The 24,903-nt window shown below is 41.2% G+C and overlaps 2 protein-coding genes across 3 annotated transcripts; one reads left to right on the top strand and one right to left on the bottom strand.

The window, feature by feature from the left end:
• Positions 1-798: 798 nt before the first annotated feature.
• On the bottom strand, positions 799-17,921 carry LOC110015211 (zinc finger homeobox protein 3). The gene is made up of 11 exons (XM_020703730.2): positions 17,481-17,921; positions 13,512-15,201; positions 12,881-13,419; positions 12,576-12,789; positions 11,845-11,952; positions 11,620-11,756; positions 10,882-10,992; positions 9,457-9,619; positions 4,585-9,284; positions 3,850-4,503; positions 799-3,762 (listed from the first exon to the last, which is right to left on the bottom strand). Exons 2-11 carry the CDS (start codon positions 15,163-15,165, stop codon positions 3,646-3,648), a joined length of 8,397 nt encoding a protein of 2,798 aa, XP_020559389.1. The 5' UTR covers positions 15,166-15,201; positions 17,481-17,921; the 3' UTR covers positions 799-3,645.
• On the top strand, positions 16,915-24,501 carry gtf3c6 (general transcription factor IIIC subunit 6). Of its 2 annotated transcripts, XM_011476186.3 has the most exons (8): positions 16,915-17,309; positions 20,861-20,914; positions 22,722-22,752; positions 23,035-23,115; positions 23,235-23,298; positions 23,442-23,486; positions 23,556-23,663; positions 23,854-24,501. In XM_011476186.3, exons 3-8 carry the CDS (start codon positions 22,729-22,731, stop codon positions 23,955-23,957), a joined length of 426 nt encoding a protein of 141 aa, XP_011474488.1. In that variant the 5' UTR covers positions 16,915-17,309; positions 20,861-20,914; positions 22,722-22,728; the 3' UTR covers positions 23,958-24,501. The 2 variants fall into 2 exon arrangements, with proteins under 2 accessions (XP_011474488.1, XP_004069718.1); XM_004069670.4 differs by lacking the exons at positions 16,915-17,309; positions 20,861-20,914 and having other exon boundaries at positions 22,324-22,752.
• The last annotated feature ends 402 nt before the right edge of the window (positions 24,502-24,903 follow it).

Genomic DNA, 24,903 nt, shown 5'->3' with positions numbered 1-24,903 from the left:
GGGGAGGACAGGGAGAAGGAGAAATGGTGGGGGATCACTTTATCGCAATGACTTTCTAAGATGGCTATCATCAGACAAGATCTATCCCAAGGCCTCTTTCTATGTTTACTATTGTTCTCTTCTCAGATCTGTCTGCGTCACCCCAACCTCTTTGATACTGGTCATTTTTGTTGCATTTCTACCTTTTGGTAAAACAAGAAACCCGCAGCAGAAGCAGTGGATTGCACCTAGACTTTCAGACTTAAAATAATCTCACATTCCCATGTTACGATTCCCCTCCCTGGAGAAGCTAATTCATTAACCAAAGAAAAGTTTTTCCACTAAAAAAGTAGACAAAATTAATAAAATTCCCTCTACCAGTCTAAGATGTGGTCTTTGAAATGTTGCAAATGAATATCGGTGTCTTAAATGTGCTGTAGTGTGCAGTTTTTGTCCCCACTCTCCCAGTCGTAAAACACATTATCATCATCAGCAGTAGCAGCAGCAGGAGCAGCAGTGTAATTCATCCCAGGTCGTTAATATTCATCATATCATTTAGTCACAAAGGAAACTCATCTGGCTGAATGTCACAGATGTAATTAATGAAGTGACCCCAGAGGTCAAGGCTCTATTCACCAAACGCCTTCCACGCTCTGTTGTCTCTCTCACACACATACACTGCACACCAAAAGCTTTCCATCCAGACGCTCTCCACCACGAACCTGAAATACGAAGCACATCTGAGGGGCAGACATCCTCGCATAGCACAACATTGATAAAATAGCTTTCCTCTTGGAACGAAGAGATGAGACCAGAGCATGCACCAAAGCAGACTTTATTTAGCTCAGTGGAGTATGGGGGGAGGAGTAGGGAGAAGGAGAAACATGTACCATTAAAGGAGGCTTGAGTTAGGGAAAGTATTGAGACACAGAAAACCACTGGAGCAGGACATAAGGACAGGTGCACATCACAGGTATCTTTTTGGTCATCACTATGGCAACAACATATCCAGAAAAGAAAAAGGAAAGAAAAAAAAGAAAACAGTTTTAACTACAGTAAGGATAAGAGTCTCTTTACCATAGAAGACTCCAATATGTACATCTTACAGTCACTACGTTTAAGAGAAAAAGAGGGAAATTAAATGGAAATAATTGGTTTACAAAACTGTCTTTGTGGTATTTGGACTGCACATTTCTGTACAAAAGAAAGCTCATTGGTATTGACGTAAACATTGGTTGGTTTTCAAACAAAACAAGACAGTTTTTCATTCCGTATCCTTTGGAAAGTCGGCTATGATGTTCAGCAAAGTTGTTCCTGCTGGACCATAGGCTAGAGACATTGCTAAAATAAAGACACTAATGTTGGAAGGCATTGGCCTTAACTCGTTCACATATTGAGTATTCCCATAGACATTATGTCCAAGAAAGGTTTCTATGAAACTGGAAGCTTGAAAAAATATGTTATTTGGAAGGCCATTTCCTTCATCCGAGTAGGGAACATAAAAGGACGATGAAAAACAAACAAGATAGAAATAAAAGCCCCCACAAATCCATTTGTTATAACAGAATAAGAGTGGAGCAGTTCATGAACAGCATCACAGGTATCATTACAGTTTGTAGTCATTAAAGCCTAGTGGTAAAGCAATCAGAGCATGCATCTTTCTACATATTGTTAGAAACTACAGTACATTAGCAGCAAACTGGACATCCTTAAGGGCTGAAGTTCAACACTATGGTATAAAAAAAAATAAACTGCAACATTTCTCAAGAGAAGTAAAACTCTTTAACCGCTATATTACAGACTGCCATGGCTCTAGTTTGGGGTTTTGGTTACAGTCTCCAGTGTGCTTATGAGAGGCAGAAAACAGTAGCTTGGGACTCCTTTGTTCTTTGAAAACAGCAATATGTCGTCAAGTAAACAGTAGCGCTTATTTTGTAGGTCATACGGTTAAAGTATTATTAGGTCTTTGGATTTTTGTCTTAAAGCATTAATTATTGTTTAGCTATTATTGTTATATTATCATAATTACAGGTAGAGTAATAACTGGTTGTAAAGGAACAGAGAAGGAAAGGTATAGGAAAATATAAACCAAGATGGGTAGGGAGTGGGAAAATAAATTAGGCGTACAAAAATAACAGCAGTAATATCCAAAGTTTTTCAACTTTGGAGAGAACCTCCCTGTATGTGGAAAAGGGAGTCGCGTTTCAAACATCCAATGAAGTCTCAAGTCAACCATACAAAATCTAAATACTGTACATTTACCACTCACACTATTAAACACTTTTGTTTCAATAGGTTTTTTTAAGTAACAATCTATTACTCAGAGTTGAAAAGCTCAGATCTTTGAAAGACTTTTGTAGACATCATGCAATTCTTAGTTAACATTTTAACCAGGTTTCTTCTGCTTTAAAAACAGATGAATACAGAGTTCTGATCATATTTTGGAATTGGGCCATGTTGAGCTTTTAACCTGAGCATAGAAAGCTTTACATTAGTCACCTAATATTGGTAAGCCATTGGTATATTCAAATAGAATGCAAAGGCAGTTAAGACAGCTTGCCTGAACATAGGGAAGCTGTCATAATCTTTTCAACCATCATGACACTATTATATTGAAGCAAGACAGTTTGTTTCAATCCATAAGATTTATATTAAAAAAAACTATTACTAAACACACACAATGTCAATTTGGGTTTGGTTAAAGTTTTCATATACAGTATTATGGTTGAGTGCTATAAAAAATAGTTTACCCCTTTCAGGACAAACTGACCTTTTATGAACTGTGCTATTTGGGCTGTTATTCACCAAAGGACCTAACATGTACAACAGAAGACTCATCATTGGCCTGGGAAAGGTGAGGCTGCAATGTAGCACCGCTTCAGTCTATTGGTACTCTGCTTACTGATGCCAGCTGCAGATCCCACACCTTCACCGTACAAAAGTCAACTCTGCCATTTTTTTTTTTTTATCGAAAGGAAATGTTCAAACGAAATCCACAGACATGTAAAATTTTGGTTATGAGCTTTGGAATCTGAGTTAGTCTTTACAAAAAGCTCTATGCAAACACCCCTGCGTATTGCAAGGGTTTTCTTTTTCTCATTACACCACTAACTGCTTTGTTTTTCTTCAAGTGTTTTTTGGAGCTCTGTATTTACACTAAAATTTCTTTGACAATATCTTTGCCAGCCTCGTACAGACTGGTACTACATGCTACACAGCTAGTCATCTAGCACAGTCTGGTGGAAAGCCCACTGTGAGTCTGTCGGGCAGGCGTAGAGGTAGACTGCAGGTCTAGCTGGGCAGTGAGGTCACATACTTGGAGAATGCTCTTTGGCCTCTGTGGCATCTGGTTGGTTTTCATCAGGACAGCGTTAAGTTAAAGCAAGTTGATGGAATAGAGGGAGGAGCTTGTTTGAACATGAAAGGGCAGGCTGGAAAAAAAGGTTCAGGAATAATATGAAACAGAGGAAATCTGTGGAAAGGAGGACACAGTTTGGGCTCTCCCCCTACTATTGAGAAGGCTTCTCTTTGGGGCCCTGCGGCTCTAGATCTTTGGGGTGTTCGGGTTAATGGTTTGGCAGCAGGCAGACAGGTTACTTGTGGAGGTGGACTTCAGCTGCAGGGTGATTTTGGTCGGAAAACATTTGAAGGCAGATGTCTGCCTTTCTAAGCTCTGTCTCTCTCCCCTGCCCCTGCAGACAACTCAGCCTGCTCCCTCTCTGCAGAGTCAGAGCTCAAACTCCTGGCTCTTTTCTCCTTAGCTCTGGCATTCTGAAACCATACCTGTAAATATAGAGAAAAAGTGAATTATTTAAACTGTATTTGTACATTTTATCTGGAACAATGTAACCAAAATAATATGGCTGTTACCTGAACTACACGGTGAGGCAATCCCAACTCCCGACCTAGTGTCTCACACTCAAGGCGGTTCGGTGTGCGGTGGTTCCTGTAGAAGTTTTTAAGCTGAAGTACCTGGAGGTGGCTCATCTGTGTCCTTTGGCGCTGCTGCTGATGGTGGTGCTGAAGCTGAGTCTCATCTGAGCTTTGAACCCCAGATCCTTCAGGATTAGGAGAACCGTTGTCGGCAACACTATTAGTCTCCTCACACAGGTACTCCTCATCGTCTTCTTCATAGTCATCATCATCTTCTGGGTTGCTTAAATTTCTTGTTGAAAACAAAGAAGTCACAAGTGGATTCAGAGTCAGCTCTTTGTTGCCAATGTCGCAGCCCCGGTTTGGGTTAGGGTTGGAGGAGATAGAGGAGCTGGGTCTCTCCGTGGCAGATGGTCTAGCCATCCCAATCTGCCCACTGGATCCAAAATCTGAGGCTAGGTTGTAGCCTGCCTTTTCGGCTTCTGCCCAGTGGCGGGATCTCATGTGTGCATCAAGAGCACTCTTCACCTTGAAGAGAGCCCTGCAGAATGGGCAGCGTAGATGGTTCAACCCCAAAGTGAACCCAGATCCTGGTCCCACTGACCTGAACTGTCCTTTTCTTTCTCTTGCTCTTGTATTTTGAAACCAAACCTGTTAAAGAAAAATATGAGATTTTTAAATTAAACACCGGTCATTTTTTAAAATCTATTTCACTCTTAATTTGTACTGTACCTGAACAACTCGTCTAGTGAGGCCAACATCTCGTGCAATGCTTTCCAGGACTCCTCTTGTAGGGTTGGAGTCCAAACTGTAACGCTGATATAAGACTTCAAGTTGCTCTGGAGTAATAGTAGTTCTCTGCCGTTTATCCCTCCTGTGCTCTTCTTCAAACTCCCTACTCCCCCTTTGGCCTTCAAAACTGGTCTCTGACATAGTTTTTTTACTTTGCTTTATGGATGCCAGTGAACTGTTGAAGGAATTACTTGACTGATCCGATAATGTATTTTTAATCTGAATGTTGTTCAAATGTGAAACCATAGGATGTGCGGGGTTAGGATGCATTTGGGACATGGAACCTGACAGTATTTGACTTGCCATTAAGGTGTGGTTGGGATGAAGCATCATGTAAGGCATTGTTCGATCAGTGAATCCAGAGTGGAGAAGTTGTACCTGGGACTGTGCTGCCAGAAGGTGTCTGGCCTGATGTTCTTGCCACAGCTGAAATGAAGGCAATGACACTGGGCACAGATTACATTGCAACTGAGAGTGATCTTGGAGATGTGGCTGGGTTTCCTTTGAATGACAAGCCACAGCATCAGACAGCCGGGTTTGTATGGTTTCAGATGCTGGAGCTGAGGGAAGGTTGGATGATACTGATGAATTAGTAGCATTTTCAAGAGTGCGCTCACAAGGACCATTGGGTGTATTCTGGTCTAAATGAGACACAGACAAGAAGGAGTTAATAGTATTTTGTGAAGAAGAAGGAGTAAAAGGCTCTCCAGGACTTTCTGATGGTAATTTAGGATCAGGTTTTGGGCATGATCTAGTTTTCACAGACTGTGCAACATCCTTCTGTTGGATATCAGTGTCTAAAACATCCTTTTGAGTGGGGACTAAAGCTGGGCTAATCTTAGCTTGAGGAGAAGTCATTTTACCTTCTTGATTCTCCTTATCAGCTGTTTGTTCCTCTTTAGCTGTTAAATTCTCACCTGTGCACTGAGTAGAGGAATCAGGTGTAGGTGAATCAGGGTGAGTGTAATACTCGTAGGTTAAATCCATTGAATTTTCATTCTGAGAGTCATGTTGTCCTCCATCATCATAACCATTCTCCTGATTATCCTCTTCATTCCTGGAAAAGTCACTTTTATGTCTGGGGGTGTTGTGAAGGTTGTTCTTCACCTCAAATCCGTCATCGGGTCCCCGGTCTTGGTTTTTACGGGCTCTCTGTCTCGCATTTTGAAACCATACAACAATAACCCTGTTAGGTAGAGACAACAAAGCAGACAGTCTGTCGTATTCCTCCTCTCTTGGGTAGGGCGTTGCCTCAAAAACCCCTTGCAGAGTTTCCAACTGTTGTTCTGTGAAACGGGTTCTGGAAGATCGCCTTCCCCTTTGGGGTTCTCCTTTAAGCAGGTCAGTTGTCTGTGGTTGTGGGGAGTTGTTGGCTGAAATGCCTGGGGACAGTGAACATGGAGAAAGTGTCAAATGCTGGTTTTGCATTATATCCTCTCTAGAATCCTCCAGAGGAGTGGTTGGGGGATTATTGAAGTTATATGGAGAATCCTTGTCTCGCTGGCGCTCTTTAAATAGGGTATTGCGAAACCAATGTTTGATTACTTTGTGAGGCAGACTGGACATAATGGACATTTTGTTGATCTCTTCATCACTAGGAAGGCTGTTTATGTCAAAGTGTTTTCTTAAAATAGACACCTGCTCTTCAGATATTCGTGTTCTTGTTCGCTTACCCTGCTGTTGTTCAGGTGTTGTTGGGCTGGCTTGGCTTTGCTGACTTGCTGGGATTGGGCTAGGCTGAGAGGGTTGACTCAGTATAGCAGGACTAAGTTGTGCAGGTTGATTTAACAATGCTGGGCTGTGCTGAGGTTGCTGAGCAAGCAAAGCTGTACTTAAGTGTGGTTGAGGACCAAGTATTGCTTGGTTAAGCTGAGACTGGTAGAGCTTTGCCAGTTCTGGGTTCAAATTTGAATCCAACCACGGTTGAGTCTGAAGAGCCATGGACTGCATCACAACTGGAGGAAGGAGTGGTAGATCCATGGGGAAAGGAATAGGTGGAAGTGGAAGCTTTGGTAAGGTTAGTGGAGGAATGGAAATCTGAGGCATAGAGAGAGGGAGCATGGGTATTTTAGGCAAGGGAAGAAGTATAGGAGTTGCATTCTGAGAGAGAGCGGTGGTTGAGGTCGCTGGGATTGGATCCTCCTTCTTTTGAAGGTCTTGTGGTTGAGATGGGGATGGTGGAGATGCCGCTGCAGGGGCAGCTGTCATATCTTTAGATGCAGCACTTGTCTTAGTAGTGAGATCAGAAGGTGGCAATATAGAAGAAGATTCAAGGGTTTTCACTTGAGGAATTACTGGTACTGTAGCAGGCTCTGGTTCTGTCCATATAGGTGGGGTCGGAGCAACAGCTTGTGTACACACAGTTACATTTTCATCAGAACTAAGTCGACCAAGGGGGTACATCTGATCATACTGGAGCCTATATTCCATAGAAAACCTTTCCAGTGCTGCAGTGGGAAACATCAACCTATGAATATGTTCTTGGTGGCTTTTTAAAATTAACACATCAGAGAAAAACTTGCCACAATCTTGGCACTTCTCCCCAGTTTCACAGCACTTTTTCTCTGTGTCTGAAGGTGCCTCATCTTTGATCTGTTCCTTTTCCTCAGCATCACAGTATCTTTCTATTTGCTTTTCATTGTTGTCATAGCCCCTTACATTTTCATTTTTCAGTTCACAAGTCTCACGTTCTTCCATCTCTGAGCACAATTCCAATTTACCCATTTTAGCAGCATCTAATATTTGAGTTACCATTTGTTGTTGATGTCTGTGTCTACTTTGTATGTACTGCATGGCTAACTCATAGCCATAACTCTGCAGCAGAGCTCTGAGGGGCTCCCCATTTGTAGCTGCGTAGGGCACTCTTGGAGGAGGACATTGTGAACCAGGAGAATTTGATGAGGAAGGGACGGCGTCTTCTGTCATACTTTCGTTTTTAACAGCATGGACATGTTTGGTTTCTTTTTCTTCTTCCCCAGCACAACAACTGTTGTCTACTTCTGTCTGCTTGTTGGGATGTCCACTGCAATATGAACCAGACTTGGCGTCACTATGACACTGATCAGCTGTTTGATTTACAGCTTGGATTGAACTCTGTTTGGTGGTTTGTTTCTGGTCTCCATCCGACTCTCTTTTAGCATCAGCCTTAACATGTTCTTTAGGAATGGAGTTTAAAGATAACATATTACCAAGTTCTGGACTCATGACAGACAATTCTGAGTTGAGTATCCCATCTCCTGACAAAAAAAATGGCAAAAGAAGTTGCTGCTGTAGAGAGAGTGAGTTGTCTGGCAGCAAGGAGAAAGGTTGTTTAAGGTGATTTTCTGGTCCTAAAGGAAGATGTTGTAATGCTTGGGACTGTAGCAGTGCTGTCTGTTGTTGTAAGTGTGCCTGGACTTGAGCCTGGGCTATCTGCTGCTGTTGTATTAGCAGTAGCTGGTTTCTTGATGCTAGAAGCTCTACCACTCTCTGTTTAGCCTGCTGGCTGTCTATCTGCTCAGGCAAACTTAGAGTCTGAGTGTTTGATGAACGTGCACCATCTGGTTTCTTTGCACCAATTGCACCAGGTAAACTCTTGTGTGTTTCCTCTCTGATAGTGGCTGCTTGTGCAGAAGTAGTGGGCACTAATGCTGGAACTGAAGATACTGAGGGCTGTGAAGCTAAGTTCTGTGCAGCACGCGCTCTAGTCTGATGAAGCACAGAACGAAGATGTATATCTAAAGTTGAACTCTGGCTGTAGCCCACTCCACATAGTCGGCAACGATAGGGTCTAGGATCCGGGCCACGGGGTGCATCCGGGGCTGCTGCACTTGTTCCAGAGTCTTGCAGTGCTCGTCTGGCCCGATGGAGGTGGGATACAGAATTATAGTGGACAAGAAGTATGGTTTTCTGGGTGAAGGATTCAGAACATACTGTGCATTTATAAGGCCTAGATGGATCTAAAAAACGGTCCATTGTGGGGTTTGAGCTCTTTTTGAAAAGTGTGTTGGAAGTTGGTTCCAATATAGTTTCCTCATGTGGTCCCTGTTCTGGTTCAGGTAAATCCCCCTCACCACAATCAACTTCAGACACTGTTTCCTTCTCCTTCATTTTTACTTCCTTTTGGTCTTCCCTCTCTTCACTGCCAAACATATCTTCATCTATATCTTCATCATCGCCTTCTCCTGCTTCTTGACCCACTTGAGGTGATAAACTGAAATCTTGCTGACCTGAATTATTTTTATGATCCATGTATTGCACAGTTTGAGATGACAAGGGTGTATTTTGTCCCTTTGGGTCATCAAGCTGTGAGTGAATGTTCTGTATGTGTCTCTGCAGGGCCTCCTGACTGCGGCATTGTCTGGAACAGAGGGGGCACTCTGTCGCCGCCCTCATGGCATGGTACTGCCAGTGCAGCTGGAGTTTTTCCTGGGTAGGGAATGCCAAGCTGCACCTGCTGCAACGAAACCGGTAACCATGGCGATCAGAGAGAGGAGGAGGGTCACTGGGAGGAGAATTTGGTGGGGAAGAAGGGGGTGTTTGAGTTGGGGACTGCGGAGCCAGTGAACCATTGGAGGGGTGGGTGGTGTTGTCTTCTAAGGGTGGTGTCAGTAGAGCAGGAACGTCTTTGGGTACGACTACATCTTCTTCAGTGTTATTAACTGAAAATTGGCACAAAAAATAATTGCAGGATTAGTAAAAAGTAAATCAAAATTATTTTTCAGTACTGGCAGATGCAAAAAAAGACATTTTTTTAATAAAAAGTCTAAATAAAAGATAGTTTTTTAATTGACTGTAAGTAGAAGTCATCTTTGCCTTATAGCTCTAACAAACCTTTGTTTTGATCAGAAACCAGTGCAGCTGAGGAATTCTCAGAATGTGAACAGCTTGCACTTTTATTCTTTGTTGGGAGGTTTTTCTGAGTTTCCTCTGTAAGGACGTCTGCTTGTGATTCCTTCTCCAGTTGAAACTGTGGTTGCTCCTCCAGTGGAGTAACCTAGAATTTAAAAAAATATGTTGGCAGTGTGTCATAAAACTTCATAAAAGATTAAATCATATTTTTACATTTAACACCTGCCTTCGCAGCAGTGCAAGCAGAAAGGCACATTATTTTGTTAATAAGTATACATGGTGGAGATTTGTGGGTCTGCCCTTCAGTTCCAATGAAACCCTCCTGCGCGCCCCAAGGGTTTAATAAAACTTTGCTGAGGTGAATAATGAATTTAATAAAATCAGTCTTCATATAGAAAACCTCCATTTCTACAACTCAAACAGTGAGAGCAAATAACATATCTATGCAAACAGCCAGCCACCCTCAGGAAAGGACAGAGAGTCAAAGATGAGATTTTCATGACAAGAGTCTTCTCTGCGTAATGGCTTTATAGGAGCCAAAGAGAAGAACGACCACACATACACACTGCAGAGAAAACTGAAGGTCAGACTTAATCTAGACTGCGTAATTGGAAAGCAAGGTACATAATGGCCATCATCACCTCAGTCTGAATTAATGAACCTCAATTACTATCAGAGAGAGTGAGGGAGGGGAAGGTTGGGAGGATGGGGGCTAAGGAGGATACAATATGAAAAAGATATTGAGCAAGGAGAGGATAGAAGTATTGGGCAACGTACAAAAATATGTTCTGGAGAACACAGTAAGTGAGGGAGGGGAGAATGAGAGAATGCTTGGGAGAAACAGAAGGGAAGGGGCAGGACAGAAACTGCAGGGTAAAAGTGATAGGAGCAGTTAGAATGGGAGGGAGGGACAGGGAAGGGTGGAAAGGGTGAAAAGCAGTCAGTGAAGTGGAGGGAGAGGAGCAAGAGACAAAGGCCACTTAGCATGCAGGCCAGGGAGATGGAGGATGGTGATGTGGATAGATGACCGGTCATTGTTAGTTGGAGAGACACAGTAAAAAAGCAAGGGGGCCCCTTTTTTAGCTCGACTGCACTTCTGGTAATAGAGGGCTACTTAAACATGCATTATAGAAAGACTGGCTTTTCCCTCACTCACTCAGTCAAACCCTCTTTCTTCCACTTTAAAAAGATGTGCATACACATACACCAAGAAGGCACGGCTGCATCAAAGATGATAGTGAGGAGCTACTTAAACATGCATTAAAAAGTGCTGCCTTTCTCTCTGGTGCTTTCTTAATGGAATTGTCTCCCTACATTTCACTCTCCCCCATCCCCCCACCCGCTTTGCCTTCTTATTTTCTTTCACTTCCTGACAAATACAACAAATACACAGTCGCATACACTTACCACACTGATGAGCTTATCCACACAGTCCTGTGCCACATTGTGCACATGAGTGAGATGCTCTCGGAGGTGTGTGTGTAGAAGTCGAACTTGGCATAAAGGGCACTGGACAGTCTGGAGGAGGGGAAACAAAAATACCAAAATATTATGAACTGCATATAAAAAAAAGAGTAAAACTGTTAGTAGTTTTGTAAGAATACACACAGTATGTCCTTTAAAATTTGCATGTTGTCAAATCTTTACACAGCTTTAAAGTCCCACTACACTCATCTTTTGATCTGTTGTCAAAGCGTTCCCATTGGTCTTTTAATTATGCTTATGCAGTTTTTAGCCAAAATAAAAAAAAGGTTTAAAGAAGGATTTAGGATATAGTCTTTTAGGACATAGTTTCTGCAGAGCAACAGGATAGCAATTCGCCTCCGAGTTGTGGGCGGAACCGTTGGTGCAGAATAAGCCCACCCCAATTTTCTGTCATCCATCTGTTTACAAGCTCTCCCACTGGCATACAGCTCCTTACAACTCCAGTATAACATTACTGGTGCAACAAAAACAGCAACTGCCTTTTTTTTTCGTTTGCTCAGGATTCACAATGATTTGAAAAAGGAAATTCTTAAAACGCAATTTTAAGCTTAATTTTCTTTATCTATGTCCTTCGTCATGAGAAAAATGCAACAAGAACATATTAAAAACACGATTTTCATTGGATTGGGTCTTTAATTATTTAAGGTGTCAGCTGCTTACCTGCTGGTTCTCGTTTTGCTGGTGTGTTCTGGGGCGTTTGGTTAAAACTGTGTTCTCCGCTTCTACGCATCCTGGGGATGGACGCTTGACTGAAGGAGCAGACTCCCTCTTATCTCCCTCTTCTATCCTTATTTTTTCTGCAAGTAAGGTTATATACATATTTTTAGACAATTCAACAAGCAGGTTCATGTTAAGGGTCATTTTAATGGTCACTGTGGAAGTTACCTGTATTCTGAGAAATGTTTTGTGCCCCCAAATTACTTTTTTCTTTGGTTGTGTCCAAAGGTTCAGTGCTGGTTTCTATGGAACTCTCCATACTCTCATTGACCTCTCCTGTGACAGGACCAAGAAAAAACAGACAGAAAAAAAAAAAGCCAAATGAAGCCTACATTTTGTAAATAGGATCCATGAAGAAGGCTATTGTGTTCTTGCTAAGCTTCATTCCTTCAGCTCTCCTCTCTTCACTAGTGATCATGTATTGATTCTACATTAGAATCTCATCAGAGCCAGGGTAAAGACAACGTGGACTTAAAACACAGGACTTAGCTTCAGTAATTCTTGACATCCCAGAATCAAATCAGAGGATAGATTTAATTTGCAAATGAAGTGTTGAACTACTCATTTTAGTACTTACACAGTCCACAAACTCCAGTTAACATAAATTCCACATTTATCTTCCACAGAGTGAAGAGTAGGGACTCTCCTCCACCTCCCACACTCCTTGTGCAAGGGATTTGTATTGGTCCATTGATTAGCAGGTGCTTGTTAGCTGTTGTCACGGGTGATTGGGGATATAACAAGGATGTGTATCGACTAATCACTTTGTTTGATCAATACCTTAGCAAAGGCCATTGCTCATTTTCTCTCTCCTTTTATCTTAATCCGCCTTTCTGCTCCCTTATGTCAGCAAGCACATGCACCATGAAACTAAATGCACCCAGACGTCATTCTCTCACCTGTGACGCCACTGGAGCTTTTTCTGATGGTAAAAATGGCTGCCAGCTCCTCTCCCCCCATTGGCTGCAGCTGCAGTAGCCCTTCCCGCTGCTGATGGGCTGACGTTTGGCTGTGTTTCAGTACTTGAAGCTTAGAAGAGGAGGAGTGGTTGCATAGAAGGCAATGGAACAGCCACGAACCTCCATCAACTTCACCGTCATACTGCTGCAGGAACTTTGAGTTAAAAAAAAAAAGAAAAATAGAAGGTATAAATAATGGTTGAAGAAAAGTTTGGAAAGGGTGGAAAAAAAGCATTGGTCCCTACTCTGTAGACCCGGACGCTCGCCTCATGGTGTGAACTGAGGGAATGTAATCGTAGTTTCTCCAAACTGCTGCTCACGTAGTCACACAGGTTGCACCTCAATTGGACGGGGTTGCCCTTTGCAATGAGAGCCGCCCCTTCTTGACCCCGATCCCCTCCCTCCTGAAGGTGAGCGGCAAGCTGGTAGCGGGTGCGGTGTCTATCAGTCTGGCAGTGCAAGGAGAAATTCGCTCTCAAAGGAGTGGTGTAGCCACACAGTCTGCAGTGGCAGCCACCAGCGATGAGAGAGCACCACTCGGACTGTGGCAGGGAGCGGGGCGCATTCAGATGCTGCTCCACGGACTCTAAGCTGTCAGATGAAAAGCAGGAGCAGATGAGGCACTGGAACACGCTCTGGGAGAGGGATCCAGTAGGGGACAGAGATGGAGCTGGAGGGGGAGATGGGGAAGGGGAGGGAGACGGAGTCAGTGTAGACCCAAGGGTGACCGGTGGATCGGTGACCTGCTGACTGGTCAGCCGCATGTTCAAGGAAAGCTCCGGACCTGAAAACAAGCAGAGCCACAAAACAAAACAACGCATTTTGAGCTTTTATTGTCAAACTTTATTCAGATGTGTTGCATCATCTGTTACTCACCTGTGTTTTGTAGGTGTTTGAGATGGGGAGCAAGACTCCTGCAGTGAGACAAGTAGTAGCCTCTCTGAAGTCGTAGCATGTTATGAGTGTGCTTTTCGCTGGTAGTGTGTATGCGGAGGTTGCGGGCAATACTGGTCTCATAGTCGCACACATCGCACCGCCACCTTTTACCGTGAGAGTGGGAGTGTGCAGGTGGTGTGAGCTTGACGGGCTGGGTCATATGTGTTGGAATAGAGGGTGGGAGCTTATTATATGGCTGCTCGTCAACTGAAGAATTGTTGGAGGAGCTGCTGCTGTTGTTGGCAGTGTGCGAGGTATTCACTGGGCCGTTCGTGCTTCCCCCGTTTTGAACATTGTTAAGGTGTTTATCTGACTGCATGTGTATGCTGAGGTTGCCTTTTGAAGAGGTGGCATAATCACAAACCTCACATCGGTAGGGCTTGTAGCCACAGGCGTAGGTTTCACCCCGGGCCAATCGAGGATGGGGTTTCCCCGAGCTGCAGTATCCACACACATCTCGAGTCACACCACCACACACACACTTTCCTCCAGAGGCGCCGCAAACACACTGCCCGCCCGTTTCTGGATGTTTCTCCTTCATATGGACTTGCAGTGTATGAAGAGACTTATAGTGCCAGTTACACTTGGGACATTTCAGAGTCTTGCAGGAGTTGCGTGAGTGCATCATGGTCATGTGACTAGTGACCGAATTGGAGAAGTCTTGACTGAGGTTTTTCAGCACAGCATCTTTCTGGTCTTCTTTGTCTTTTTTGTCATCCACCTCTGTGTCTAGCTGGCTGTCATTTGGTTCTGGAGCTTTGGCACCATTTCCATTGGAAACGGAAGAGTGAGGAACCCCTGGTAGCATGTCATCCTCAGCAGGTTTACTGGCAGGTTCCATGCCCGCCAGAGGAAAAACCAGAGAAGACTGCTGGGATCTAAAGCTCTGAGGAAACCCAGATATCCAGCCCTCATCTCCCTTAATGTCTTTTACCTCTGTCTCGTTCAGTATAGCTGAAGAGGAGGATGGACAACTGAAGTACTTTGGAGAGATGGGAGAAAAGGGGAAGGACTTAGGGGAGGGAGGAGTGTGGGAGGACTTTGGAGAGGCGGCTGTTTTGCTGTCGAGTGTGCCACTGGCCTTCGCAGTGCTGGAAGAAGAGCTGTGCTGGCTCTGTTGAGGTAATAAAGAACATTTGGATTTGGTTTGGCTTTGGTTTGAGATGGCCTCCTCCTCTTCCTTCTCCTCTCCACCTCTACAGTTGAGGGTTTCTTGGAGGCCCCCTGTAACTGACGCCTCTTCCGCACTGTCACGCACCTCCTTGTCTTCTTCAATTTGCCCCAAAAAATATCCCTCCCCAAAGTCTTCCTGTCTCCCATCCTTTAAACATGCTCCGCTCTCTTGGGAAAGGTTGCCTCCGTCTTTCTGCTTCTCTCCCTCTCCAGCCTTGGACCCCTCTATGCCCTTCTCCCCCTGCAGAGGCAGGGTCACGGGCTCTTTGGTGGGGGCCATGGCTGAGGTATGAGAGAGTGACCCCTTCTCAGGACTAACTGCCAGGGTCAGGAGAGGAAGAGATAAAGCCTGGAGACTGAGGTCGGCATCTCTCTCCTCTGCTCCCCCTCCATCCCCTCCTCCTCCCTCACTGCTGTCCATACCAGAGGCTACAGCTGCCAGACATCACCTGCCCACCTGGGTGTTACAGATACAGAAAAAGGAAAGACAAAGAACAGACAGACGAGGAGAGATGGGGAAAAGAGAGGGAATACGTGAGTCATGTAAATAATATTGCATAACATTCAAGGCATTGATTAGATTCCCTGGATAGCATCTGTTCAATACAGCCTTCACAGTACACAATCCAAAGGCTGGTTACCCAGGGGTTAGTGTTAGCCCTTAATGAGAAAATCAATAGCACAAGCGCTAAACTGGGTAGAGGAATGCGGGTAAAGGCTACGCAGGAGGTCTGTAATATTCCTCAGGGGATAGGATTAAATAAAGAACTGAATGCGTCTGAGCTAAAGGGTTTTCTCTAAATTGCCACACTCAGATAAAGAAGATAAGAGAAGACTGTGAAGCTACTGTAACTGTCTTCATCTTTTAATGTGCCAATCCCACAGGATTACTGTTTACCTCAAGTAATTTTCCACATAATAAAATAATAAGTAAACACACCTGTTAATAGCACTAAGTATAAAAATGAACCAGAGAAATATTAATTGTTATAGTATAATATAATATTAATAGGTATATTAATTTTTAAAATGTGAATTTGTCTTGTTGCTATGCGTTTTATTTTAGTGCTTAATATTATTCTCTTGAAATGCTTGAGCCATAATATGCATTACATTTTTCAACCCCTACTGTTTTTAGGGGGCAGTTGGGCCGCTTTCAAAATAGGTTTTCTAAATTCATGTTTAAATAAAGTAAGACCACTTAAAATGAATACAAATCCAGATTCTGCACTGCTTTAGCTTATTTGTATAAAAACTGCCACCAAAGCTATGACATTTTATTGTGCTTTTTTTATTAAAAATAATGTAATTTTCATTCTAAACCAAATTAACACCCAGGCATCCTACAACATGAGTTGAGGCCTCTCCCCATCTGACTGACAGGTGAGTCTCATTTGTGAAAGACACATCTCTGTTAGGTCGTGTGTGACGCATATCTCATTACTGACCTTTTTTTTTAAATCAAAGAGTGACTTTAATCTACCCTTTCACCCTATCCTGCAGACAAACAGCCCCCTCATCCTGCTTCTTAGACATCCTTTCCTTCTGTCCCCCTCTCCTGTGGCTACCTCCCCCCTCCCCAGACCTCTCCATGCAGCTGGAAGATATATGGCTCATATCGGCTCTCTGATAGTCCTTTAATGTACTGTGTTTATGTCACAGGCCAGAGACCCTTGCCCACTGCAGCTGTCCACTGTCCTGCCAGAGAGTGCTGAAGGGTCGAGCTGGCCTGCCAGCAGCCGAGAACAGCCTCTAATCTGATAAAGATTTTCATTTACACAGCAATCAATAAGATGGGTCTATCGGCAATGTAACTATTTATACAAGCATTCCTGGCTCTCAATCGATCAGGAGTGCGGGAAACCATCATTTAACAATGCGAGTGTGTGTACTTCTGTGCGTGTTAATGCCTGTGCATCCTTTTGTGCAGCTGACCATGATTATGTCAATTAAACCCACAGGACACACCTGCAATTAATACCAGACCTATTCAAAACCTGACACTTTTGTAAAAAGAAAGAAAAACATGCATGTTACATATTTGTTATCGTTATTAGGAAAAAAAGGCCAGCACCTAAAGATTATATATCTAAATGTAAAGTTGTGTGTGTGTGTGTGTGTGTGTGAGTGTGTTATCAGAGAAAAAAAGAGACAGGGGTGTGAGGGGCAAAGGGAGAACAGACACAGAAGAGTTGCATGGCTCTTCTGTAGGGAAATATATATGTATATATATATTTTGCTCACCTAAGTTTTACAGCATGCGGAAATTAGGATTTTTTTAAGTAGATACTTTGCAGAACAAACCGTGACTGGAGGAAGGAGCAAAGGATTTTAGGAACACTGTTTGGCTTTTTCTTTCTTTTGTTTTGGTTTGAGGAGCCATGGCAGCTGGAGTGTTTTTGGACAGAGTGGACAGGCTTGAGCACCCCACTCTGCGTGTGTGTGTCGTCAAAGCCCGTGACCAGCCATCAGCATTCACTCACACTAGCCTTTCGTTTACGCTGCGTGTTTGCCCACCGTGCCAGCCTCCGACGCGTTTAAAACAGTACAGGCGCACAGTAACAGGTGAGTCGGTGAAACAGCGCAGCGGGAAGGAAAGAAGAAGAAAAAAAAGCTAGTATTGAGAGGATTTTTCTGACCAAAAAAACCCTTCCTCTTCCTCCTCCTCCTTCTCCCTCACCGCCGGCTCGCTACATCCCGGCTTCCCGTAAAATCGTAAACAAATAGTGCACTTACATTTCTGCAGCGACTCCGGTGTAAAGCTCCGTAGGCTGAAAGTGAATAAGTCCAGAAAAGAATCGCGCAAAGAGTCCGCTCATTCCTTATGAATGATCCTCAACGTTTCGTGGAGCCAGGAGTAGGAAGGAGGAAAAAAATGGAGAGAGGGAGCAGTGGGGTCCAAGTTGTTGGAAAACAACAGTGTAATTAAAGCTACATGTAGGCCGTAGTAAACAGAAGATGGGGACGGAGGGGTTTGTGCGAGCTCCAGAGGTAGAATGAGTTCTGATCACTGTGGGAGGAAAAACACTTGGCTCTTTATTCCTACTAATTAGTTTCCTTCAAAAAATGGCTGAGATTACGCGCAGTGCGCATGTGCGTAATTGCGCAGAGACCGCTAATTAGCCCGTTTGGATCAATAGGATTCCGCGAGAGAGAGAGAGGAGGGAGGGAGGGAGGGAGGAAGGACCTAAGGAGGGAGGGAGGGAGGAGGAAGAGATGCTGCCGAACCGGAGACGCGTTAGAAGACGGGAGGAAGAAATACACCAAAGTAGCATATAAGCTATTATATATAAACTTAATTTTTCCACTGAAATCTAAGCATTATATTAGATTTTTTTTTAAATTTGTCTAATATTAAAATAAATTTTAAAAATCGAAAAATTACAATTTAAGAACAAAAAAGAGAGATTACAAAGTCAGAATTAAAAATTAAAAACTAAATTTTTGAAACTTCTAAATTTGATATTTTATTATGTTAAAATACAAAACATTTGACAGCTTGGGGGTGAAATCGATGCGTAACACCTGCAACAAAAAAAAAAAAAAAAAAAAAAAAAAAAAACACGACACGTTCCGTATCTGACAGGTGAAGACAACAAACAATCCTCAAGGCCCCGGAGGACTTTAAGGGAATACTATCGACATATTGTTTAGGATCACTAGACAGATGAAAAAGTCAACATCAGGACTTAAATGTTAGATTCATCCATCAGGATATCTGCGACAGTTTCTCTACAAAAGTTCCAAAAAATGTTTTTAGAAAATCTGAGGCAGTTGAAATAATTGTAATCATTTACAACGGAACAATGGAAAAATGTTTTTTTAAATCACGTTTAAATGGTTATTTCTTCAATTTGAATTTTAATCTTTAAATGTCTTTTTTTTGTCTTGGCCTGCCTTATAGGTACGTAGATTTAACAGTAAATATTTAGTTTTTTTTACTGTTTAGTGAGACAAAAAAAACCTGAATTGACGTGTCTAACTCTGTTTGTCATCACGGAGGACCTTTAGCCCCTTTCTCCTCCTTTGACCATCCCATCTTCGCAATTCAGCTCCATTGTTATGATAATTCTATTGTGAATTTAACGCTGAATGTGCAATCTGTCGATCGTCCATACTGAGAAGGTGAAAACTGCATTTGTTTGTGAGATCAGGTGTCAAACTTGGAAAATGGTTTAGAAAAATATTCTGCTTTGTTTGCAGAATTGGAACAAAATTGTTGATACAGTTCCAGAATTAAACAAAAAAAAAAAGCTTTTCTCCAAACGTTATGGTGAAGATCCAGTAATCTTATAGTGTTTCTCTTTGAGAGTTAAAAACAGAATAAGACCTGCAATCTTATATGGCCCATTGTTTTATCAAACAGTCACATTTCAAAGAAACGTCTCAGTTACATGAATATTTTAAGGCCTTTATGTTCTTGTTCTTGGTATTGCTTTTCCAGTAATATTTTATTTTAATATTATTTTTGGTCCAATTTTTTAGTCTATTATTAAAACTATAAATATGTAAAATCCTAAATCATACTCTAATTAATATTATGACAAATAACCTGTCCTGCTTTTCAAGGGCATCCAATAAATATTTTACAACACAAGCGCGATTGAAGGGATGATCTGGCATAGAGCACTATCAGAGACTGCAGGTTATCAAAAACATAAATCACTGACTGTTCTGTTGTCTGTACACATGCAAGGATTTAGTCTTGTTATAGCTGCGTTAAGTCCTTGACAATTCGTCATTTTAGGAACAAAAGATACAGCAGTGAACATTGACATGATTTGAACATTAGTCCAGACATTGTCTGCGTGTGTCAGTCGACTGCAGGTTTCTCTGTGTGTGCAAGCAAATAAAAAAATACGATCATTTATTGCAGGGGGGAAAAAAATCTAATTTGTGAATTCATTTCATCTTTGGATGCTAATGTTGTTTTTATTTTTGCATGTTAAGTTTAACTTTTTTACATGTCTTTATTTAAAAAATGCATCTAAGCTGATAATAATGTACTGGATAAAATTCAGTCATTTAATATAAATCTTATCTTTTGTTTACTGTTTATTAATTCTAATAAATACAGAACTACTAAGAGCAATAAATGTGTTTTTTATTATTCAGCAGGCAGGTATATATTGAGAACGTGACGTGTCGTATAAGTTGTTTACAGCCAGAATCAACATAAATTTACATTACATTTTTTTTAAATAAAAAATATTCATATACATTTAGAGTTGATTTAGTTCCTTTGAATGTGAATAATAAGAAAGTGTGCAAGCCTTGGTGCTTTGCGTTTTTATATAAAGGCGCCAGTACAGTCACAGGATGCACACTCTGTCTTGCATGTGCATTTGGTGCACTCCAAAAAGCACAGTTCCTCTCGTGCCCTTAGGTATATGCCATGGGTTTGTTGTTTTTCACTGTAATATATAGTTATCCCTTGCACCAATTTACCCTGTCAGTGCTAATGGGGCAATTAACCACAGCGATACCCCCTAGGCAGAGGGACAACCAAAAGCCTTCCAACTCCAAACTTGTCTTTATGACATTTATATGACGAAGTGTGGGGGAAGCTGGGGACCCATCTGACACCTTGGAGGGTCCTTAATGTCACTCTCTCTCTTGCCCTTACTTCTAACTGCCCCCAGGTATGGCATCTAGCAGGAAGTGCAATTCATCATGTGCATGAGAGGGATACATCCAGAAGTGCAAAAAAATGTTACTCCATCCCATATCACCTAGAATTAAGTCTATTTATCAAAGTTAAGCATTTCAAATCATTTAAATATGTTAATTACACACATATTTACACTTTCAGTTAACGAAGTCAAACTTGACCTGTCTCCTCGTTTTTACCTTTTCAGGGTCTGTAAGTCCTTTTGTCTATTCTTGCCCCTGTCCTTCTTGCATCCCCAAGGAGGCAATAACCTCAGTAGCAAGTGCTTCCCCTTGAGCCGTTGTCATAGTAACTTGTGGGCTGGTCGACATGACAACCCCACCATGGTCCAGAGATAGATGATAGGGCAGAGACGGGGAGGGAGCATGGGGGATTTGCACCCCTTTAATTTGGTTTGCCTAATTGTAATTCAAGGTTTTTCTCTCCTTTTTTTTCTGTCTTTGAGGTTCAGGAGCTGAGTGAGGTGCAGCCACCATCTACTTCCACCGCATTTACACAGGTATCCACAGGCTGCAAATACTGTCGGCATCTGAGCAAGTACACTACACACATACCTGATCACCTTTTGGGCTCTGGGTGGAATCTGCATCAAAAGACGCAACATTTACCCTCGTGGTATTTAAAAAAAGCAAAAAACAAACGTGTAATTCATTCATTCATTTTCTTCCGTTTGTCCCTTTCGGGGTCACGGGGCTGCCGGAGCCTATCCCGGCCACTTACGGGCGAAGGCAGGGGGACACCCTGGACAGGTCGCCAGTCTGTCGCAGGGTCACACATATCACACACCCATGCACACTCACATTCACACCTATGGACAATTTGGAGTGACCAATGAACCTATTAAGCATGTTTTTGGACGGTTGGAGGAAGCCAGAGTGCACGTAGAAAACCCACGCATGCACAGGGAATACATGCAAACTCAACACAGAAAGGTCCCTATTGTTCTGTTTCAGGTCCCCCAGCCAGGACTTGAACCAGGGGCCCTTCTTGCTGGCAAGAGCGCCAACCACTGCGTGCAACCAAAAAACGTGTAATATATTTTTTGTAAAAAAAAAAAAAAAAAAAAAAAAAAAAAAAGGCTGAATGTACTGTTACTTTTTTATGTAATATATTACATAAAAAATGTAATATTATGGTGGAGTGACACTGTGCCTGGAGCACCTGGCCAGTTCTGGTCAATAAATGTTGAATGAACTCACTTAAACTACATCGATCTTCAGAAAGACAGTTTTTAAATTAGCAAAAAGACTCCATTTTTTTTCTATATATGCATCTCAATGACAGCTGACAGGCGTGTTTTGCCCTGCTGCTATTTTAAGAGTTCAAGACTTACCATAGATCATTCTATCAGAATTTCGAACATGTTTGTCCTCCTCCAGTACCTTTTGTCTACCTTTAAAATGCAAAAAACACAAACCGTCATTTAAATATTGTTTTTTTAAGCTTCAAATTTTTTTAAAAGCTTTCAATAGTTGTTGTATTCCAACACTGCAAAGTGGGTTTTTATTTACTTAAATCTGAAATATGTTTTAGTTTGCAAATAGAGACTATAATGAAGAACCTCAAAAAAATTTTTTTAAAGAGTGTCAACAGAGTTTTTTGAGGAGGAATAGCCACAGCCAGAATATACAGCAGCATGCGAAACCCCTGAGATGTTAACTCGTAACTCTATTGGATGATCATAATAAATAGAAACCAAAATATAGACCTTAAAATTTTTATTTTTGTCATTTTTATTTATTATAAATAATCCTACAAAATTTGTTTGCTCAGGCGTAATCACTTTTTACATTTGTGGTTGGCAGCAACACGGTTTAATATGCTAGAGATAATAAATATTATGAATTTAAATTTAATAAAAATTTGTTATTATTTGTTTTTCCTTATTTATCATTTTAGACTCACTATGGGACAACATATTGTTTTTCCTTGGGGATTGATAAAATTTATTTTAATAATTGTAATGAATATTGATAATGGGATGCAGGGTGTACATGAAGATTCCTTGATGTATCCGACAGTAAGAACAGGACATGAAAAATCCAACAAAAGAGGAAAAAAGTAGATGGACGGACAGACAGATACAAACGCCGTTTGTCAACGCGCTCATAGTTGAGTAACAGCGCCCCCTAACGGAAGGAACCATGACTAACAGCAACCTGGTAAAATAAACAAAGCAAAAAACTAGGATGTCCCCTTTCGGACACCGTAAAGACCCGGAAGTTGTCAATATTAGACCATTTGTTGTGGTTTTGGTTTCATAGCTGACTTGTGTTTTTTCTTTATTCCTTTTTTCATCTCTGCAGTTTTAATATGGGAGATGAATGGGAGGAGGAGGTATGACTTATTACAACAATAATCTTGTTCAGCTTTTCGTCAGTGCTAATACTAGCTTCAGGTTCACTCTGAGCTGTTTATGTTTCAACGATTTTGTACGAACTGTTAAGAAAATGCGGTTATTTTATTAGTAAGTTTTTAGTTGCATACATTTAGTGAGAGATCTAAATGAAGTGTTTACTATAGAGGTCATGTTTTTCCACTCGGTCGATATTTGAAAAAATTGCTGAAAACAGAGAATAAAGTGTTTACACCGTTATCTGATCTGATTGGTGCGTTTAGGAGCAGCTCGTCGTTGTGGAGCTGTCTGGGATAATCGACAATGAACTTCTAACAAAGAATCGTGGCACCTGCAAAATACTGGTGAGTTAGGTTGTTTTTTTTGTTTTGTTGTGTGGACTAAATAAATGAAATATATTATTATTTCTCACATCACTGTTGGTTTCTCTGTGAGAGTGTCTGAGTTTAATTATGTGTTTTAGGATATAGATAGTGAGAAGCCTATGATGCAGATTGGACACTATGTGTTTGCTGGGAAATATGAAGGTAAGAGAAACACTTGAGATATAGGGAACATAATGCATACATCATTGTATCAATAACTTTCCATTACATAACCATAGATTGTTTTGAAAAGAGAATCTAGAGGACTTTGACATACATTTGATCTAAATCTGTTCTGCTTTAAGATGCTTTGGGGACATGTGTGCTTTTTGAGGAAGTACCACAAAAAGGTAAGCTTATGCTTGCTCTTAAAAAAAAAGATTGTCTGATCTTATCCTTTCGTTCTTTCTTTTGTGCAGAAAATTCCAGCAAAGCTCCTGACCTAAAATACATGTGCCAAACTGTGAAGAAACTAACCATGGAGCGTATTTTTCTCATGGAAAAGAAAGAGGGGGAAACTAACACAGGTCTTATTTACCGTCTTATTCCACAATGTTCTAAATCTATGAAGTGTTCTTGGCTGTTCAGTGTTAGAAATGCTTTTGCTTTTCTAAACCTGTTTTCTGACCTATTTGGGTTTTTGATTTGCACCAGGACTAAAGCTGAACCATTCATATTATTATTTTTTTTAATCATGACTGTCTTTTGTCTTAACAGGAAGTGATGCTGATGGTGAACAGAAAGACACAAACTGTCAGTCTATTCAAGAGCAAGATAAAAACCTGCAAAAATTGACACAAGACAACATGGACACTGCTTAAAAATGAAAGCACCTTATATATGCACCATAAATTCTATGTATGAAAACAGTGGTTGGTTTTGTTTACATCGGTCCCAAGAAACTGACAACCCATAATGAGAACATTATATGCAAGTCGGCAACAGGAAAAGCTGTCTTTGGCTCTGTTACTTTATTTTTTATAATATTATTTTTGTTTTAGCTCGCACATTTTTCATAGAATGCAATCTATTGTGTAATTTTTTCCCCCAACCTCAGAAAAAAATTGTTTTATTCAATAAACTAGATTTTGTAGTAATGCAAAATATTAACTTGATTTTAGTTTTTATTTTAATTCTTTTTTGTTTGTTGGCTGAATTCATCAAGATTCTCCTGTATAGGAAAGACTTCTATTTTAGATTAGTTTGACTACACAACTTTTTTAAATGCACTGGATAAAACCCCTTTTCTACAGACTGCATGTTATTGGTAGTGTTTCTTGACTGCTGATTGACAAGCAGAGATTAATACTAGTATTGTAGGTATGTTCATTCTATTATTTAAAAAGAAAAGTCAAGTTCTCTTATAATTGGTTTTGTTTTTATTTAACCTTATCTTGTTTAACTTTTATTTTAAAAAGTCCTGCAGAAGTTGTACATTTTATATGTGTTGTCATCAGAGAATATTAGCATTTACATACTTTTTTAAATATTTTTTTTCCAACTTGATTCATAAAGCTTAAAGTCCAATAATAAAAATATTTTAACAAGGACATTTTGTCCACATTTACACTCTTTAGCATTCAAATTATAGACTAACTATCAACATAACATGAGTCACTGAGGACAACAATATGGTAAGTAACTGACATAAAAGGCATTCAACAATTTTACTAAATATTTGGCTGGAAACGTGTAATAAATTAAAAAAATATAATTTTATCATTTGTATCTTTTATGATTTTTTTTATTCCTTTCTTTTTGTTTCTA

This window comes from Oryzias latipes, chromosome 6, assembly GCF_002234675.1.
Source record: "Oryzias latipes chromosome 6, ASM223467v1".
In the NCBI taxonomy this organism is placed as follows: domain Eukaryota; kingdom Metazoa; phylum Chordata; class Actinopteri; order Beloniformes; family Adrianichthyidae; genus Oryzias; species Oryzias latipes.
The sequence above is the reverse complement of the archived record's forward strand: the minus strand, read 5'-3'. Positions and strand labels throughout refer to the sequence as shown.

Coding starts and splice junctions, on each gene's coding strand:
- LOC110015211 (XM_020703730.2), bottom strand. CDS start 15,165: ATGGACAGCAGTGAGGGAGGAGGAGGGGATGGAGGGGGAGCAGAGGAG. Junction 12,790..12,880: donor CGAGCGTCCGGGTCTACAGA/GTAGGGACCAAT, acceptor TTTAACTCAAAG/TTCCTGCAGCAGTATGACGG. Junction 4,504..4,584: donor TCACTAGACGAGTTGTTCAG/GTACAGTACAAA, acceptor TTTCTTTAACAG/GTTTGGTTTCAAAATACAAG.
- gtf3c6 (XM_011476186.3), top strand. CDS start 22,729: ATGGGAGATGAATGGGAGGAGGAG. Junction 22,753..23,034: donor GAGATGAATGGGAGGAGGAG/GTATGACTTATT, acceptor TGGTGCGTTTAG/GAGCAGCTCGTCGTTGTGGA. Junction 23,664..23,853: donor AGAGGGGGAAACTAACACAG/GTCTTATTTACC, acceptor TTGTCTTAACAG/GAAGTGATGCTGATGGTGAA.